At 49.6% G+C, this 20,288-nt stretch overlaps 1 protein-coding gene across 6 annotated transcripts in view; it reads left to right on the top strand.

Annotated features, from left to right (window-relative positions):
- LOC122566552 overlaps nt 1–20,288 on the top strand; it is a 258,455-nt gene that overhangs the window by 142,591 nt on the left and 95,576 nt on the right. For all 6 annotated transcript variants that reach the window (XR_006316550.1, XM_043723979.1, XM_043723980.1 and 3 more), the window contains one exon: nt 19,895–20,084. Coding sequence is in view for 5 of the 6 variants with exons in the window: in XM_043723979.1 (XP_043579914.1) it covers nt 19,895–20,084 (190 nt within the window). In the remaining variant the exon portion in view is untranslated. The remainder of the gene's footprint in view (nt 1–19,894; nt 20,085–20,288) is intronic.

Raw genomic sequence — 20,288 nt, 5'->3', positions numbered from 1 at the left:
TTCTTAACGTAAGCGCGTACAATGCGCTGATCGTCGAACGAATCGCAATCGGAACAGGGATGAACGTCCAAGTACTTTTTCATTGCGACTAGGGGTAGTTTTTAGTCGCGTAAATCGCTGGAGAGAAAACGCCAACGTTGGCCTAGATGCGGTTTTATTCCGGATAGCCAGCAGCGAATGCGTAGATGAAAATCGTGAAAAAAGGGCAACGAGAGAAGCGATGGAGCATCTGTCGCGGAACGCGTTGCGGTAAATAATGCGGCGGTAGCGTAGCACCAGCGGAATACTCAAGATCAGCCGCAAACCATCTAAGTCACGAATGCTGCTGGAATTTAATCTGAGCAAGAAGACGCGAACGTAATCTCGGGAGTTCACCGAATTACGAAACAGCGGCGAACAAGTTTTCCTTTTCCCTATCTGGAACGAGAGGGTAGGAAGTGAAGCAAAGACGTACGACCTGAAGGGAAGATTCTCGTAATTTTTCCATCGACATGGGTCTGACCTCTGGTCCACGGCCCTTCTCACGATGCTCGTTTCCACTTATTACGATTCAGCGTCGTACCCTCGAAAGGAGACTCCAATATTCCGGATATTGTACGAACACCATGCCACCCGATTATTTTCTTCTTCCTTTTTCTTTTTTTTCTTTACTCCGCTGTGCTCGTCCGGTTATTACGAAACTCGCTTTCAACGAAGGCTGGCGATGCTGCTGCTGCTGCGGAGGCTCTAGCTATACGCGGCAGAGCGGAGAAAAATGTCGGATGTATGCCCGTAGGGCTTTGTCATTTTCGTCGTGGGCTCTCGCAGCTTTTCCGCGCTTTTCTACTCGGCGCGGAGCTCGTTTCGCCTGCCATCGGCGAAAACCCTTTTCTTCTGGACCATGGCGCGCCACTGGCAATGAAAATACACGGGGCGCACACCGCCTCTTCTTTATTTTTAACGGGCGATATATATTGGCAGGTTCTTTGTGAGTGTTTCGCGCCTACATCGACGAAACGCGATTTCTACTCGCCGCCTGGGGAGATAGCGAATTCGATTTCGCACCACTTTGATCGCCAGAGTATATCTTTAATTAAGTCTTCTTATTGACGCGTTCGGAATTTTCCACTTTATATTTTCGCCTTCATTGAAACGACTATTTGCCAGAAGCGATGCAATGAAACTTGCGTGGGTTAGTATCGCGAGAAATCGATGGCCGGGGGTATACAATACTAAAGAGGCACTACATTAACGGCGCGCTCCACTCCATTTATATTTAATCGCCGCGATGTTTACAGTACTGTCGAAGATATCGCGTTGAACGTATACACCGATATCGACCTATATCCAGTCTCATTTTCATTTTCCCATACTTTAACCGGAATGGACCATCTTCCGATCGAATAACGGCGTTCGAACGACGAAGAGTTTCACCCCAACAGCTCCAAAAAGTGCGTAGTCATCGCGTAACAGGTTTCTATTGTTCCCTCGCGTCCGAATCAATTGGTCACGGAGCTGGCCACGAACCCTAAAACGCTTGTGTTTCTCGAAGAACCTTCGGCCGTCGCTTAAACCGGGGAAAGTTGGTCAGAACGAAAATAAGAAAACGCTTGTGTGGACCACGAGAGTCGAATACGTGACACGACCAAGCAAAAGGATGATTGGCAACGAGAGGAAGAAACGATGAATTTCATTGGCTTGGCAGAATGGCACGTGTGGACTTACGCGTGTACTTCGCGGACCAGCTGTTTCGTACCCTTCGTCTCTATTTGTTTATCTCTGTCTGGCCGGCCTTAAGCTTTTCTTGCGGATCCGTCTTGTGTTTGTTCTCCTCGCCGTCGTTCCTTTTCCCGAGATCTCTTCCTCGACCGTTCGGAGAAGTTTGCACAGCCAAACCCCCGATACATTTTTCCCCTTTTTCCTATCGAGAAGAAAAGGAGATGGCAAGGCCAAGGAGGTAAAGGCTCGATACGCGGCGTCGAAAGGAAAATAATAAATCTAATATTAATCTCATATTCCTTGGCTGGTCCATCCTTTGATGCTGCAGCGACTCCTTACAACCAGGGAATATCCAGGGGATAGAGACTCGCGCTGCTTCGAATTTCCTCCGTTGAAACGGGCTCCACGTCCCCCGCGACTACGTCAACCACAAACTAAGGGTAGAAAACGCTGAATCTCATTTCGGTGGGTTTTTCTTTTTCGCTGAAAATTTGCGGCCGGACCACGGTCGGGACGAATTTCCTTTTTCTCCCATTTCCTTTTATTTTTCCATCGCGTTTCTACGGCAGGTCGACGGATCTCCATGCGCGCGGATTCGTTCGCTAACGTTACATAATACCTATTTTGTCGAGTCTTTTACCGGCGGTCGGTGACTAACGAACGATTCTTCGCGGCAGAAAGGAAAGTGTCTCGTCAGCGTCAGTCTGAAAGGACGAGGAAAAGCCTGTCGGAAGGCCCCGCTGCGAAAATTGCGCCCCGCCCGCTGCTATGCACGTACGCGAGACCGAGACGAGTCGGTGTAATTTGTTTTCGGCCTTCTTTGCCTGCCCTTCTTTTTTGCACCGTTCTTCGTCTTCCCCCTCCTCCATCTCGTCCTCCGCATTCTCCTCCTTCTAGGCAGCTTTTTCTCTGTCTCGCGTGTATTCTCGAGAAGCAGCTACCTAATGAAGCTCGCCCGAACGGACAGCGGCCTCATCGACAAATATTTCTCGTTGCTCCGCACCAGCCACCCGTTCCATCTAATTTCGTGGCTTCTTCGCGAAACAGACATCGAGTGGCTCGACTTCTATTCCTCCGTGGCGCGACCCCATTGGCATTTCGTCCCGTCGATATTCCCGTCAATTCCGGTTGACACGTAATTATTTCGGCATTTGCAGCTCGCCGTTTATCTCTCGCGGTTTTCCTCGTCGTTGTCGTAACAATCTCCGCCGCTCGTATCTCCTCTTTCTTCCTTCTTCTTTTTCCCTTCCTTTCTCTCCTTTCAACTGTTCGTGACTGTAAATCACCGACGGGGAAACGAATTGCGAACAGTGCCGGGGGATTAGGACGAGCTCATACGCTTTAATTAATTACTTTTCGGGTGCGCGTTGGCGGAAGTTTCCTTTGGAATAGCAACTGCCGGACTCTTGGTGGCGCGCGACTCCATTACTCGTCTCTTTGAAAATTAGTTTGAGCATCGCGGCTCGAGATGCATGCGCGCGCGCGCGCGCACAAGCGAGCGACCGAGCGCTCGACCCGGTAGGGTAGTTAGTCGGGGGCGAAGCGGCGGGCTAAACTCGCGCATAATGACGGCAGATTGAAAAAGTTTGCCGGAACCGGCAGCGGTCGGGACGGACGGGGTTGCTTTTTTTCTTCTCTCCACGGGAACATCGCGTCGCAGTTCAACCGGCTTAAATGGAGGTTATGCGCGATTATCCTCTTTTGCCGCGTACTTCCGCGCGCGACGATACCTTTCTGAAAGCGTGACAACGACGCGAATGAAATTCTCGCGGGAGTGGCTTTTAAAAGCGATACGGAATTGGGTTCCTCCGTTGCTTGTATAGTAAGCTTTTTCCACGGTATAGCAATACAGTTGCATCGGTGTAAAATTAGCGCTCGAGTAAGGTACACTTATCGTTAAGATCGTATTCACGCGCCACGGGAGACGCATCCTTAAGACGTCGAGAAAATACGATCGCTCGATCGATCCGTCTCCTATCTGCGGTGGCGCGTCACCAATTTCTTCGTATTCTCTCAAGAAATTTGCCTTTCAAACAAGATGCTCCGTCGCAATCGCAAAAATACCTCTTCCTCTAAAGTACATGGAAAGCGGGGTGGTATCGCGTGACTCGCGTCTGCGCCTCGTCTTTAATAACGAGAACCGTATACGCAGTTTCGTCGGATGCCGACGTTTCGGAGGCGCCAACAGAAATAACAGCAACAAAAAAATAACAGCATGGAACGGCCGTTAATTACAGATGCTCCTTTTATCTAGATACATTCCCGCGTACATACGGATATTCGTATAACCGAGGGTAAGAGTAACGGGGCGCACCCAACGAAAAAGGAGGTACCGAAGCGCGCTAACACGAAAAATCCAAGGAAAAAAGGTGAAGTTCTTTCGGGGTGGAGATGTGTCGGTGATCGAGCTCACGCTTCCACGAAGGCAGAAGGAAGAAGGACCGCTTCCTTGACCGAGCACAGAAAGGCTCGGGTCACTCCCTCTGTCGAACCACCTTTGGCAGTCGATCGAGCCCATTCAGGTTGAACCGAAACGCGGACCACCACCGATTACGGACTTATTTATCGGTCCTATTGTCCTCTCGGTTTGATCTCCGGGTTCTGCCCGACCCCCAAGGCCGCGTCAAAGACCCGACGTCCTTTCTTTCCCGTCGCGACATATTACCTTTCGCGTTCGATCCGATCGTCGGCCGCTTTTCTATCCGCGTCGGTTTTCGAGTCTCTGGTAATTTGTCAATCGCCTTCGGCCCCGACGTTGTGCTACCTTAAATCAACGTTATCTTTTCGCTGACGTTTGAGAAAACGTCACTCGACATTAGAGACCGCGAGCGTTCACCCCGATTTTTCCAGTGATTTTTCGCCGTCCCGGAGGTAAAGCACTGCCGTCACGAAGACACACGCAACGAGACGACATCACGTTGAAACGATAGTGCGTTTCTCGCGAAGGTGGAAACAGACGGCGGATTCTTCACGGAAGGAGATAGAAGCGGAGAGTTTCGGCCGGGCCTGATGGTAGAAGCTGGTCGAAAAAGTCTTCCTTTCCGGAGAAATTACATCTCCGGTTTATACATAGCGGCTAGATGAAAGTCAACTCGAAATGCATCTTGGATGTATAGAGAGGGAAAAGAGGATAAGTCCACCGAAACGGCCAATGGCTTTTCAGCCAGCCCTTCTTTCCCTCCTTTGGAAAACCGATATCCGCTGAAAGAGGTGTCTGTGGCACGTTTCTTCACTGCCGGTGTATATCTGGACGCCGATGCAAAGTGCACAAAAGCGGCGAAACGTCGTTGGAAATAGCATTTTACAAGCCGCTCCCGATGTACATCCATTTGTATTCGTTCCTCTCCCTTTCTGGTACTCCCGTCCACAGCTGGGGCTGCGTTTCAAGAGGGAGGATACAAAGCACGCGTATGTGCGTGTGTATACAGAGGTCGTGATAAAACATCGAGAACGATACGAGAAAAGCGTCTTTCCGTTACCGATGCCTCTTGTCCGATTCCTGGACACAAATCGCTCTTATTCCCCTCGTCTCGGTGATTTATCGCGTGTTTGCTTCGTTCTGACCACCGAGATTTCACGGATTTCGGCGATAACGAGTAGTAAGACTTTCGTATCCCCGAAGAAACTTCTTCGATCGATAGCACCTTTAACAGGCAAACTCTATCGTCTGCATAATCTACAATGACCAACCCGTTTTCCTCGGCACTCGACCGTGGCCATGACCATGAATCTTTGTCGAGAATTCATTTTCCTCGAGCAGAGACAGCTTAATCCGGCCAGGGTTGCCGCACGAATAGCAAAACGGCGAGCAAAGAACAGTAAGGAGGAGAAGAAGAATAAGACGGTCGGAAGTTTCTTAATTATGCGAGTGCGTGGCTGCCGAGGATAAGCCTCGAGGTTGAACCGGTGTTCGTCCTCTCGCACGACGTCTCTATTTCGGCCCTCTCCTCTCACCTCGACTCTTCTCTACGTGACGTGCACGCTGAACGTCCGACATTCATCGCTCGATATATACCTCCAGGGGGTGGAGGAGGTCTGATCTCACGTCCCTGTCGCACTCGGCAACGTCTCTTTGGCCATCCCTCGTCGCGTCGCAGCTCCTCCTTTGAGGAGCTTTCTTCATCGTTCACCCTCACCATCGTTCAGCCTCGATCCATCTCTATATAGCCGCCCAGGTTTTACCGTGCGGTCGCTCAGTTGCGTGGCACCACCGGCATGGAAATAAGATCGATAGTATTGTTTCGCGGTTTGCACCGCGAAATTGGGTCGTATTTTATTTGTTGGGAACCCATCGGGACTCGGAACGCGTCCTCCTCGTCCCTTGCTCGCGACAGTCACGGGGGACACCGGATAACCCCCGTACACGCCCTGATTTATTGATCGCCGATCGCGCCTTTCTTTCTTGATATTCATGATACGATTGCTTCCTGCCTATTTTCCGCTCAAGGAGGAGACCGTTCTCCCCTTCGAACAACTATCGTTCGAATCATTGGCCATGCGGGCGATTTCGATTATTTTTACACGCAGTTGCGTGCTTCATCCATATGCGTTCCACGAGGCTGCTACGTGTTTACGAGTTCTATAGGAAAATTCATTACCAAGCAAGGAGCGGTGCTACCTACAAAATATTAGAGGGGACGAAAGTGTTTCTTACACGAGCACACGAGCGGCTAAGTTTGACAAGTTGGTCGCGAGGTTGGCAGAGGTGATGATAGGTGCAACAAGGGGCGAGACACTCGCACGATCATCGAATTACCAGGAAAACCGGCTCCTCGCGAGATGTATCGTAAAATCTAGATGAAAATTACGGGGAAACGAGACGAGCTACGTGCTCGTCATATTATTCAGAGCGAACAAGAGGGCGAGAATGCGCGTGATGGCGCACGGACGGAACAAATACAAAGACACAGATGGGAAAGAGCGTGACTATCGCGTCTATTCGTATTACGTTATGTCAAAGCCGACGCATCCATCATACGACCGCTGACACGTCGCGGCCTCTTTTTCACCCATGAACATGCGCGCGATGACACGCACACACGCGTAAACGCGCGTGAAACACGCCGATCCTCGGCTCCTCCCCGGGGACGGCCGCGTTGTCAGACAACCCGCTGACATGACCTCCAAGGTGACGCCACCACGCTTTCAGGAATATTCGCAGCAACGTATTTCTCCGCGACGCGGTAATTTCATCCTTGTCATCGGCCAACTTTTCTTCCTACCGAGACTCAAAATTGCGGACACGTTGCCGACTTTTTTCTCATTTCAGTAATGCTTCGCTGGTTCGGTAACTATATGCGTGTAAAAATGAATTACTATATATTTCGAGGCATTGGCACGAAACGGGGACGAGGGAGTGGCGCGTTGAAACGGTTTCGATTAACGAAGTCGGTGCAAACACGCGGCTCCGGTGCCCTCGAGTCTCTTTGAAAAATGAATTACGAGCGAGGGCGAGGCGGCACAAAGACGTCGGACAATTTTAATTCGAGGATCGCGAAGCGTCTCGTGGCTCGTAACTCACGCCGTTTGCGGCGCCACTAAAGATATTTTAATTGTTCGAAATTTACCATACCGGTTCTTTGATCTGTCCGTGGCGGCCGAAATGGTCGACGATTCCCAACGAAAACGTTGTCCTTCTTTTTTTCACCGAGGTAAACCACCGGTGGCTTTAAAAAAAAAAAGAAGAAAACAGTGTCGAAGAGATTAAGAAGCTGCTTTACGTCCGATCTTCTTCCTCCTCCAATCCACAGCAATACGGTCCTCTTTTTGCGTCGGTAGATTCGGTCGTGATTGGCAGGACGAAGAATCCTCTTTCGCGCAGGTTCGTTAACAGGCCGCCAGCGGCAGGGATCGGATTATTCCCAATTATTTCGCGTCCGTTCATCGACTTGGCGATAAACGGTCGGCCACGTATACCCAACGTGAAGTACTACCGGGCGACAATTAATCGCGCGTATTACGCAAACGAGCCGGGGATTGTTACGCGTTCGTCGTACAAAAAGAGTGCACTCGAGGGAGAGAGCGCCCCCTTTGATGTCGCGACTCTCTCCATTATCGACGCTACTCGGAGACATCGCGATCAAAAGTAGACCGCGGGCTGTGTTTCAACGATGGCCGTACGAACGGTTTCACTCTCGCTTTCGCACGATTTGTCGAGAGAAAGTAGACGCTCGCGAATTTCACTCGAGGCAAGAAAGCTCCTCCGTTCTTTTAACAACGAACCACGACTTGCGCGTCGCAACCGTAAGCTAATCGTATCTAGAAGAAACCAGACCCAATGTCCAAGCTCTCAAAAACACTCGCAATAACCAAAAAGGGTTTGGAGGACGTCCGTCTACCAACGGTGTGGCCTCGCGTTTTTCGCCTAAGACGAGAGCCAAGAGAACGAGTCGTTGCGTTGGTTTAATTACCGATGTAAACGTAAAGGGGTACCGCGCAATCCTCTTAGAGCGCGTGCCGTGCTGACCATTTCCTCTCTTCGCGGCGAAGTCACGCGGAGCAGCGAGCGAGGAGGATCTTTGTTGTCCGGGAGTGTGTGTGCAAGCAGACGGGCTCCCGGGCGAAGGACGAGGGACGGCGGGATGCGAGCCTGTACGTAAGCCTTCTCGAAACTTGGCGAATACTTGGTTGAAACACGAAACTTCTTGCATCGAGTGAATGTTGGATGAAAGACGGAAGGGATAAGACGAGAAGGTGGCGGCTGTGGCAGCGAGGGGGACGAAGGGAGCAGAGCCAGAGGGGATCTTCCGCAAGAAGTCGAGGCTCGGTGCTCGCTGTTGCCGCTACCGTTTACTCGCTCGCTCGTTCGTCGGCATTGGTTTCCGTTGCTACGTTCCAGACTGCGTATGGACAGCTCGAAAGCTGTCTGTACCAGCTCGTGCCTCTCCTCGCCACAATTTCGCTATTGCCTCTCCGGTATACGGATGCATCCCTCTATTTGCCTGCCACCACTCCGGCTCAGCGTTCTTCGATCTTCCGCGTGCAATTCTACGAGCCGATGAAACATGCTGCTCCGCGGCCTCTTGCTGCCTGTGTCCGCGGTTTAAGTTTCGTATTATCAAGTCTGCCCTGTTTAAAGTTTCTTCTTAAGCTCTCGATAGTATTGAGTCTACGGATTACCGATATCATAACGGAGGTAATTCACGTCGTGACAGATATGCCAGTCGCAAATACCGGTCGTAAAAACCGTAACTGATCGCCGGTTCGACGAGAATTTATAGTCGGTTCTGTTACACCAGGTGAAGAACGGTACTGCACCTGTCATCTACACACCGGCCGGAACGTTAAATGAAGATGAATGACGAGACTGGGTCGCTCGCGATGCAAAGATGTTCGTGGCTGATCGGCGCATATCTTATGATCGCGCGATACGCGGCTATCGATCGCCGGGGGTTGCTCGTAAAGTCGAAGCTTACGATTAGAGGCGGAATAAGCGGGTAGAGGCGCTTGTCTCGCGTGTATTAACGCGAATGGAACAGACCTGACGGCTGATGGTCGAACTAACCGGGTTCCGAGCTCAAGCTGGGGCTTTTGAAGTCGCATAGTTTCCAGTGCTGGCACGCAGACATTGCGTGTCCACGAGGACTTCACCGTGCCATGGACGACGGGGTAGAGGGGTGGCGGCGGGTGCAACTACGACCGTTTGTCGTCACGTACAGCACCGGCTACGTGAATAGTTTGCAAATTAAGATCGCGTACGCAACGCTGAACGCTCGGGCCACGTTGACCAGGTGATAGTCACGACAGGACACTAAGGGGATTGATTTGCTCCGTTGTTCCTGGCAGATGATTTCTTTTGAATACGACGATAAGTTTGACAAAATGTCGAACGGAAGGTTGTTCAATTCGAGGATGTTGTATTATAAAAGAGGCAAAGGACGTCGTAGCGGAGGTACTAAAGTCAAAGGAGTTTAATCGACCGATTTCATTTTACGAGAACGCTCGATATTATTTTGAAACAGTCCCGGTGCTACGAAGAAATTGCATTACACCGTTGGATATCGACAAAGGCGTTACTAAGCTCGAATGGTACTTCCCCTATATTTTCCATTTCATGCTCTCTCCTTCTTCTCTTTCTCCTCTCTTGATTTCTTTCCCGTTTTGTCCCGAACCCTTTACGACCTGGCAAAGAAAGAAGAGTTTGTAGTCCACGTGGACCGGATTTTTTTTTACCTCTATCTACCGATCTCACCTTCGTAGCTACAAACAGGTTTAATTAAACAAAGAAACGGGTATTCGCAATCAACTGGAATATATATATCACGCTTCGCAAATACCTACGTTTATACGTGCGATCATCGATAAACAACTGACATGGACGCGTATTTCCTCCCACTTTTATCCTCATCTCGTACAGGCAATTCATACAGATTCGTTTCTCTTGTTCGCTCGTTGCTAAATCATCCAACTGATCAGCGTCTATTATCGAAAGGATGTTAAAGCGAATAGCGTGTCTCGTTCAAACGTTATCAGCCAAGATGAGTGGAGATCGCGTCGTGAATCGAGCTCGGGCGTTCGAAGAGCGAGCACCTGTCGGACTGCATTTGGCTTCAACTACTCAGAAGGCAGCCGCGGCTGACCGCAACAACGTCTATACTACTGCCGGTTGTGGCATCCTGTTACATTGTCGGTGCGGCGAGTTGGATCCCGGCAAAGTCTGTCCAACCGACTCCTTAGTCAGGATCTCGAGGGAAATGGACGACGTCTCGGCAGGTAATTGCGCGAAAGCCAGCGAGCAAAGAGGCGAAGGAAGACGACGACGAGGAGGAGGAGGACGAGGAGGAGGAGGATGAGGATGAGGATGAGGAAGGAGACAGCCGAGAAGAGAACGCGAGGATGGAGTGGAAAAGTGTATTATCGGAGACGTCCCGGTTCCAGTTCGCCCGGGGTAGCATTAGAGATATTACACGGGGTCTCGAGTAGCATTAAGGGTCATGTTATATTTCGCGGCCGCGACGGCGAATCTCTGAAGAGAAATTCCGCGTGGCGGTAAGTCGGGCAGGCGTCCCGAACGTCTCTCAATAAACGCGATGGAACCATAAATATTAGCGCGGCCGCGTGACGTATATCCGCGCGAAATTTCCACGAGCTTTCCATATAACAACGGAGAGCGATACGTAAACAGGGAGGAAATATTTTTATGGATAATACGCTTTAGTTCGCGTTCAATATCAGCGTTACGATACGAGACGCGTTACCAAGTTGGGATGAAACTGGGCGTGTACCGAACTTCGTCTACTGGAAGAAAAGAAATACGTCGGTGTCGTCTCGCGTCGTGACGTTTTATCGACTTGCTGGTAGGAGATTAAACTGATGGAACGCCGTGAGGAAGGGGGGGGCAGCGGAAACCGGGAAAGAAAACCCGAGGAATGAGAAGAGAGAAACATGATCTCTCGCGGTCGAAGTCTGTGCTTTCGCTTTATTACTCGGAGATAAATGTTAACGAGTCGGACGTATTAACGCTGTTTCATCGTATTCGTAATATTGTACGTCTCACGGACCAGTAGGCGAACGTGGCGAGCGTTCAGCTGTCGCGCGAACGGCTATAAACTCTTCGGTGCAAGAATGTTGGGTTTAGTGACTCGCGTTACTTGCCGCGGTACGTAGTGTCATATTTAAGTGCACCGTAGCGCCGGTAACCCTTGAAGATTCCCTTTACAGGTTCGAAGAGCGAGCTAGCTACCGGAAGACAAACGAGCGTCGTTCCGACAGAGGGTATCGGGCGGTGGAGGTTTTCAAAATCAGCACGCGTCGCCTGTTAGTGGAACGTTACGTTTCCCAGTAGTCGATCCGCTGGTAACAAGAAGGAAACTCGTGCTAATACTTTCGTCACGGAACAGGCAAGAAAATGGGACGATTATATGTCAGGCAAGATGAAGTGGAACCGTAATGGTTGCGTTTGTTGGGTTCGCGTGTTCGATTGTAAACGTACGAGGCACCAAGGCGATTCGTAAGGAATTAAATGGAAACAGGGATAGGCTAAGTTGCGACGTTACTCGACATTCTCTATAATCATAAATCTGACGAACCTTGAGATTCAACGAACGTAAAATCTTTGGAAAGTCTCTAGGCGTTGCCGGAGGTAATTTACAGAGCGTTTCACAGGCATCGATAGTTGCCCGATAGCGAGACTTTCTATAACCTCGATCCACACCTACGGGAATATTTTACCGCTTTAACACCGCGCGCTACCTTCCCCAGACTGTCGATAACGCGAAATTTCATGGCAGCCCGTATAGAACGCGTGACTTCTCCCCCGCGACTATGCCAAAGTCCTGTCTGACATTTTTAAGAAATTCCTCACCGTCTTACCTGGGTCCCTATCCCTCTCCCTCTCCCTATCCGCCGTTTTCTTGCCGTCGCTCCCGGCTGACATTATGCTAACCAGACTCCAACCCCTCGATATTTCGAAGCTTCGACGCTTCCTCGTGATCTACGAGCTCGCTATCCCCTCTCCCTCGTCCCGCTTTTTCGCTTGTTAACGTGTTCCTCGCGTAGACGAGCACCGACTAGTCGACGAACTCGCGCTCCCTACGGGAGTATTCGAGAAATCGAATCGGAGGCAGCTTTGCCAGTTTCGATTTATTATCTTTAACACAGAGGTAGTTGTTTTCCTTCCTCGTCGCGTGAACCGTTCAATGTGTTGCGGTCGATATCTGCCACACGAGAACAGTCTCGCCAGAAGTTAGTCATCGCAAAGTTAATCTTCTTCGCGTTTATGAATTTTATATCGCACGGTGCCAAACTACCGTGCGATCTTTCCAATGTTCTCCAACTTTTTACGGGTCACAGGAACCATAATCGACGGGTTAACATCTTGATATCGAGCGAAACTTCCGGCAACGATATGATTTATTTTGAGGGATTCGGTGCTCAGACGTGTTCCTGTCATGCGCGTGGCATATTTCAGCGTTATTTCGGCGACGGAAATTCGATACGCGCCGTCGCGTCGTCGGGACAGCGAAATCGGAGCGATCGTCGCCCGTCGACGTCGGTTTATCGAAAATTTATTCGTCCCACCGACATGTGACTGGCTCTCGCTTTGAAGAGAACCGACAGCCAACGAGCATCGTCACTGTTGACAAATGAAAGTTACTCGATATTGCGCCAATAAAATTCTATCCGCCCAATAAATGCCCGGTCCCTTCAAACAGCGATGCGCGCGCTCCAAGAAATGCACCCCTTCGAGCACGACCTTTGCGCCACGATTTTTCCTCCTATCCGATACCAACGAATAACAATTTTCACGTCGTTTCGCTTTTTCCTTATCGTAATTGATATACGTAACAATCTACGTTTTCGCTACGCAATCTAAAAAATAATTATCTTTCTTATCGAATCGTGAACGCGTTTCAAATTGAACCTTGACGGGAAACTGCGAAATTGCTCGGTAAAATACGTTTTCGACGTGACGAACGGGCCGCGTAAAGCTGTCGTAGGTGAAATTCGCGAAGACGCCGGAAAGTTGAAGCGAAACGAGCTCGCGAACGGAACACCACCGTTTCTGGACCGGAAGGTTTTACGTCACCGTGGTAAAAGGCCAGGCGAATCCCCAGGTGCATTCATATTTCTCTGGGCTACGCGGCTACGGAACTGCGCGCGCAAATAACTCTTCCGGCAAGTTTCCGCGAACTTGCGAACGCTTGTTCGCCGCTTCGAAGGCGCCGCGAGTATTTACATAGTCATTTGCAGCAGCGATGCGCGCTTTCCGTCGCTAGAACCGTGTCGAATCGTTGATCTTCCGTCGACCATTAGCCGTTCCGGGGAATTGTCGAACATTTTACGAGTCGTGGTTTCCCTCCTGAATCTCAAAGTTCGATCTTTAAATTAAAGCATTCGCGCGAAATCGGTCGCCCCTAACCTTACCAAGTTAGTGAGTGCGTAGGTACTCGATTTTCGAAGACGTGTAATCTAACGCGATCGTTTCTTTTTTAAGGATGCCTACCGAATTTTTCATACTTGATTATAACTTCGTTGGAATCCTAGCAGCGAAGAGTTTACGAGGCAAAAAATTAAGTTTACCAGCGGTGGAAAGTTTAGCAGACGATTCGGATTCACGAGTAACGCGATAAGTCGTCGAATATTTCCATCAGGCGTGGTCGAGGAGGCGATCGGTAGTCGAGAACGGTCTTCTAAGAGAGAAAAAGAGAGAGAGAGAGAGAGAGAGAGAATGAGAGAGACAGCCCTCTCGATGGCAACGGCAATCAAACTTTTCCGTAACACAAATCAGATTTCCACGGTTGCTCGCGCGTTGTCGGATCACCTCCGCTCTCCCCGATTTTCTTCCCGATCGTTGTCGTCGCCTTCTTGAATATTTATGGCCGCTCAAGACAGACGAGTCACGGATCCCCGGTAAAAAGGTACTTCTTCCATCCTGTCGTTAATACGACGAATGAATCAGGACAATATTGGAGAATTACCCGTGTAACGTGCTATGAAACGAACCGATCGTCTGTCACGTAACTGCAAGACACCCCTGGGGTCTCTCTGGACGCGAAAGCGTAACTATATTTCACAGTCCCCCGGCGGGATTACTTTTTCGCGAATCTGCTTACACCCCTTTCTTTTCCTTCCCCGCGTTGTTTCATCTCGCTGGTCCGTTCCAGTCCGCTCTGTACTTTTTCTCCATGGCCGATAAATACGCGGCTTTTTTCATTGCACTTGCCACGAGCCGGCACATCGCCCCTACCTATCTATCCCCTGCACCAACGTTCGTTGCAACCAACCCCGTGCACGTCGCTGATGGACGAGGAGCCGCGCTCATCCCTCTTCTATATACATCAATTTGGCGAGTTCGCGTACGTATATACACGTAGGCGCGCGTATCGAAGGGAGCCTGGGTGATATTTTCCCTACCCTCCCCCTCCCCTCCTCCGCCCCATCATTCCACCCTCAACCCCGTCGATTTTGCCTTCCCTCGGCCGACGCTCCTTTCTGTTTCGTTCTTATCAATTCGAGCGTAATGTGTCTGCAGGATGAAACACATCGCGTTGCGCAGGATCACAAAGAGTCGGCTCTCGCTACTGAAGGACCCCGTCAAGGGGTTCGGTCCATCTGTAGCCCGCAATTTCCGCTTTTGCTTGGTCGCAAGCTTTTCGCTTCATTTTTCTTTCGGTCGCGTCACCACGTCGTCCGCGAATCCTATTCTTATCGTCGGCTTTATCGGCGTATACAGGGTGCGGAATTATCGCGATTTTCAGCCCGTGAAACGAGCTGTCGTTTTGCTGCTCGCGTCAACGTCGACCTTCTTAATACGAAACCCGAATGTTTTGGAACTGATGTTCTCGAAGAAAATTCCTTCACCTTTTGTTACCTATCGAAATAGTATTAGGTAGTCGGAAAAGTTTCTTTCGTTTTATGAGGAAATAATAGACGCACAACGCTTTTTGTTTTACGTTAGTTTGACGAATTACGTACGAACCATTTTGCTCCGTTGAGATAAACTTCGTGACATTTCACAGACTTGGTTTCACGTTTGTATGAATGTGCACTGTTGCCAAAAACACGTTCGTTTGTACATTGTACGTCGTAAAAAATCTAATACATTATTTTTGAAAAAAAAAAAAAAAGATAGGCATATTTCATGACCAAATACTGGGAGTATCTCGTAAATCTACAAGGGATGTTAAACGGTGGAAACAATTTGATCAAAGCTAGTAGCTGCAAGCAGCTGAGGCATCCTTTGCCTTTCTCTTAACGTGCCCCTACCCTGATCATTCGCCGGCATCCCGTATGATTTACGACACGAGAACGAGCACGTACGGCCATGTAAGTTAAACGGCCTTCTCACGCACGGCCCGTTTCCTCGAGTTGTTGCGAATTTCGCGTGCGATACGCTGCGGTAAGGTGCATCCGGATGGTTATTGTTCTTCGAAGAAATTTGAGGCGAGTTTCGTTACCAGCCAAACGTGATTTCATTCTCCTTTTAAATTATGACTCCTCGGTTCATCTGCTTTATCGCAATGGTGGCGAATTATTTCTATCGAACCGTAAAGAGAAGATCTCTGTATCGTGTAATTCGTTCGACAAATTGATGACTCGATTGAGAATTTTTTTCAGAATTTATTTCCGAATTTCAGTCGGCGGTAGTTGAGAAAGAATTTTGGCACGGTACGCGTTGAAAACTATCGATTGGAACAGCAGATGGATGGTAGGCGTGAGAAGTATTACAGAAAGAGTCTCCTCTTGATTATCTTGCGCGTTCGAAGTGCGGACGTAGTTGGAGAGGGGGATTCGATAGAAATGCGTAGGATGTAGAGAAAATGCGAGAGGCCGCTGAATACGTGGACGGGATTTTTCACGAATCGATTATGGCAATTCAATCAGGGATAGCGAGGGCCAGAGGTGGGAGACGAGGATTTGTCGTTTCGACGCCAGCCGAACCTCCGGGATGTGGTTTATCCGAACTTCTATCCGCGCCCTCTCGGATGTTCTCCATCCATTCCGCCGGAATACTCGGTGTTTTCTTTCCGTTTCCGGGTAGCTGGATAGAGTGCAGTATGAACAAGTGGCTGGGAAGAGAGGCAGCTAACGGAATTGGTAAGTTTGTCGAACCGTCGCCAGCGTAAGTCGAACGAGAGAAACAATGGAAAATGGAAAATTGTGCGCGATTTTGAAACTATTCTCAACTTAAAGGACAAAAAATTCTACTTGCACGTGTTGATAATTTTAAACACCGTAATTACACATCGCGTGAAAAACGCGAACGCACGAAACAGTGTTTTTAATTTGCCGAATCACGATCCTCCTCAATTACTTTAATCAATTTCGTCGTGCTGTCTTCCAGCCTGGCCGTGCCCAACCCTGAGAGAGATCATAGCAGAGAAAAAGCCGGCTGATGTATTCTCGGCGCCGTTGGGCGTGGAAGCTCGCGTGCGCGCGTCTTTTTACAAGTTTTTAATTCCTAGCGAGCCGCGTATCAGTCGCGTCGGAGCGGCAGATATGCGACCTTGCTAACGGCCCCCGACGTTTAAAGCGCTTCGCGCCATAATTTCCTTGATTAAGCCGAGATACGTGGCGAGTTGCCAAGGAGGTTGGCCGGAGGAGGACGAAGGGCGGTCGAGGGCGCGAGTGTCCGCTCGCTCGTAAATAACATCGCGAATTAAGCGTGTAATTTCCGCGCGAATTACGAGTGTGCCTCTCTTTTTGCTCCTCGATGCTTTCGTTACGATATAAAACGGAGAAGCGAGTACGGCGGAGGAAGGGAGGGGGAAAAAATAGAGAGGAAGGAGAAAGAGAGGGAAAATTTATGACCGTGGCGGCGAGACGCGAGGCCCTGACGGGCTCTGTCAACGTCGGACACGGTCAGCGACGTATGATCGATGCCGCTGCAATCGGATTACGCGAACATTTTTATAGCGTTCGCCGTTTTAATGCCTTTTAACTCATTCACTTTGTCAGCGAGGTAATCAATAGCAAGTCGCAGCTGTGTTAGTACCATCCAACTAAGAAACAAATACAGGAGGCATAAAAAATATTTCCACGCTATCGCATTTATCGTAACATTTACATAGCAATTAATTAGTGAAGCGTAGTCATTTCTATCTTTATGATGTAAAATTGGCTGCTGCTCTTACGAGGTCGTTTGATTTCTTTCGTAAGTGGCTAGAATTTTTCTATCATTCGTGATATCGCGGGTGATCGTCGATTAAAGGGACACGGGAAAATGACCTCTCGTCGAAGATTGAGAACACGCGAGCACCAGTACGCATCTGTTCCTCGTGATTGATGTGTAGATTGCGTTTGCGCGATGCGCACCTGCGTCCTCCGGCTCTGCCGCTTCGTTTTCAGATTCTCGAAACGTGCTACGGCTGATGAAAGAAGCGACCGATTTTTTTTTTTCTCTTTCGAAAGGGGAGACCTTCGTGTTCGCTCGAGTATCAGGCATTTTCTTTGATGGAATTCTGCCGCGAGAAAAACCCGAAGCACTACTTGATTATATTTAGCGTGTTTGATGTAAAATACCCTCGAGCTTGTCATATTTCAAACTCGCGTCAGATCTACGACGTAGCTCTACAGTTCTTTACAAGTGTCGTACGCGTGTTCTCTTGTACGCTACGTGTTCAACGATATTCGCTGGAGTTTCCTTTCGCTGGAGTAGAGTCGTACTGTTCGCAACAGGTTTGTAAATGCTAATGAATCAAGGGGCTACTATACCTTTCTTTGCGATATCCTTCCAACAACATTAATTTGCCGAACAGCAGCGTCATGTTACTCTCGCCTCCAACCAGCCAAATATTAAGGAATTTAATTAAAGCAGACTGCATGGAACGAAACAGAAAAGTGACGCGTGGACGGGACTTGCTCGCAAAGTACATTTCCTCGATCATACTGTTGACTCTGACGTCTGGCTGTCGCAAAGTATCCGAAGTTTCCCTCCAGTCGAAACTTACTTTTCTCGTTTAAATATTTGACCGAGTGAAATAAGTTTCTCGCGTCCCTTCGTCTACTCGACGAGCGATCGACGGTCATCCAGGAGACTGTCACCAATTTACGAACGAGTTTTCTTTCCTCCGCCGCAACGTTGACATCTCGATGGCTCGTCGGCGCCTCGATTATCGACATCGCGATACGACATCGCGAACGATCAGTCGCACGCATCGTCGAGCGTAGCTGAAAAATCGACCGAATAAAAAGCAGGCAGTAAAAACGGTTTGGAAAATCGTTGGTCGATTCGAGCGGCGCCGATTCGTTCGCTCGAGTTTCGGTTCGTAAAATCGCGGCTGACAACTGACACCGAAGGGGACAGCAAATAATTAAAGCGGGCATAAAAGTCGAAATGCCGGGGGTCCTGCCGTTCGGGGAAGGGACGAACGACGCGATGATTTCGCGGTCGCAGCTCGTTAGGATGGGCAACGGTGTCGTTGATTGGCGAGCTCAAAAACGAATAATTTTGACGATAGTCATTCGGCGTGTCACGATACGTTGTCGGCTCTCGTCAATCGTTTACGATACTTCATTGAAAATCAATCGTCCGTTTGAAGTCGAAACAATCTCGTTTTTTATGGTCCTGCCGCGAAAATAAAAGAATAAACTATAATAGAAAATAATAGAAAAAGCTATAAACTCGCTGTAGATGGTAGCGATGGTTGAACGAGTGTAGCGACACTTTTATTCGGTCAACTGTACGTACCGTCCGGCACCACCAAAAATTTATCTCCACCAGCTGAACCACTTCGGCTCGGTAACGAATTTTTTACGTCTCGTCGTCGTTGCACCGTGTGGTTGCGTTAAAAAATCATGCCATTCAGTACGATTGCCAGGCGCGCGGTATCTTCTCGCGAGACTATTAGCCTCGGTCCATGAAGAGGCGAGGCAAACGATGCGGATTATTCGGACGAGTAATACGGCCCGGAAGTCGTGGCTGATGGGGAACGTTGATAACCGGTTCGTGTCCACCCCCGTGTTCACGGTCCTTTCTATTTTTTATGACGCCCTACAGGGCGGTTGCAAATGCTTGTACGCGTACACCGCAACGAGGACTGCGTGTACGATGGAGCGGGAAAGAAGGAGCGAGAGCGGAAGTGGGCGAGGGGCGGGCGAGAGAGTTGGCTCTCTCGTTGGTATTTCCAATTTCACAGAGCGTGGGTTAACGAGGCCCGAGGGCTGGAGAAGTTAGGGCGACCAAGCCCCTGAAACGTCCTCTGTCCCCGCCAAAAGTGAGCCCTATGGTCCCAGTGTTATACCTCTTCACCCTGTTCCCTCTCTCTCCGTTCGTCTGTCTGTCTCTCTCTATCTCACCCGACCAGTTTCTGGTAGCGCACCCCTTTAAACGCGGTGCCCTGCTACGCGCACGGGGTTCCAGCACATTACCTTCGCTGATTACCGGCCTGCCTCGCGGAGTATGTCACCCAGTCACCCTCGAGACACATACCTTCTGCAATCCAGCGACCCTTTCCTTCGTATCTTCGAGATAGGCATCGCAGGAAACGTTCGAGACGAACGAACGACCGTCTGCCGGCGCGGCGCTCTTCTCTCCTGAGATTTAAGCGGTTCCTCGATTTCACAGCGCGTGCCTTGTGTGTCTGTTCCCGGCGAATTCCATCCCGTGAAAAGTTTATTAGACACGCGAGATCGTGTGCGTTGCGCCTCCGTGATTTACTCGGTGCGTTCTTGCGAGTTAATGTGGTTTATGGTAATACCAAGGATGGATCGGTATCGCAGTATTATAATATACTGTATCTTGTTTACATTTCAGAGCAGCTCAGAAGTTAAACCTTTCATCGAGCCCCCATCGTCGACGTCGCTCCGGCGACGAGAACATCGGCTCTGACGAGCAACCAATCTTTCCCAATGGATACGCCGCCCTTCTTCTCAAATCACCTCCTCCAGCGCCTCCGGCTCTTCTGCGGAGGATAGGCGTGAAGGAGCTCACCGGTGTCGGCAAGGTAAGTTTACTTTTCACCTAAGTCATAGAGAATTCTTCGCATATATTAGCCGAACCAATGCTACCCATTCGTCAGCCAGAAAATAGTGCTTCCATGAGCCGATAGTTTAATCAGAGACAGGAACACGTGTAGTTGGTTGAAGGCGGAAAGGCTCTTGGTTTCCGACTCGTTCGTCCATCGTTCAGCTTAGAACCGCATGTGCTC

Source organism: Bombus pyrosoma, linkage group LG4 (assembly GCF_014825855.1).
Source record: "Bombus pyrosoma isolate SC7728 linkage group LG4, ASM1482585v1, whole genome shotgun sequence".
NCBI lineage: Eukaryota > Metazoa > Arthropoda > Insecta > Hymenoptera > Apidae > Bombus > Bombus pyrosoma.
Note: the sequence above shows the minus strand (reverse complement) of the source record. Positions and strands in the feature narration are given on the sequence as shown.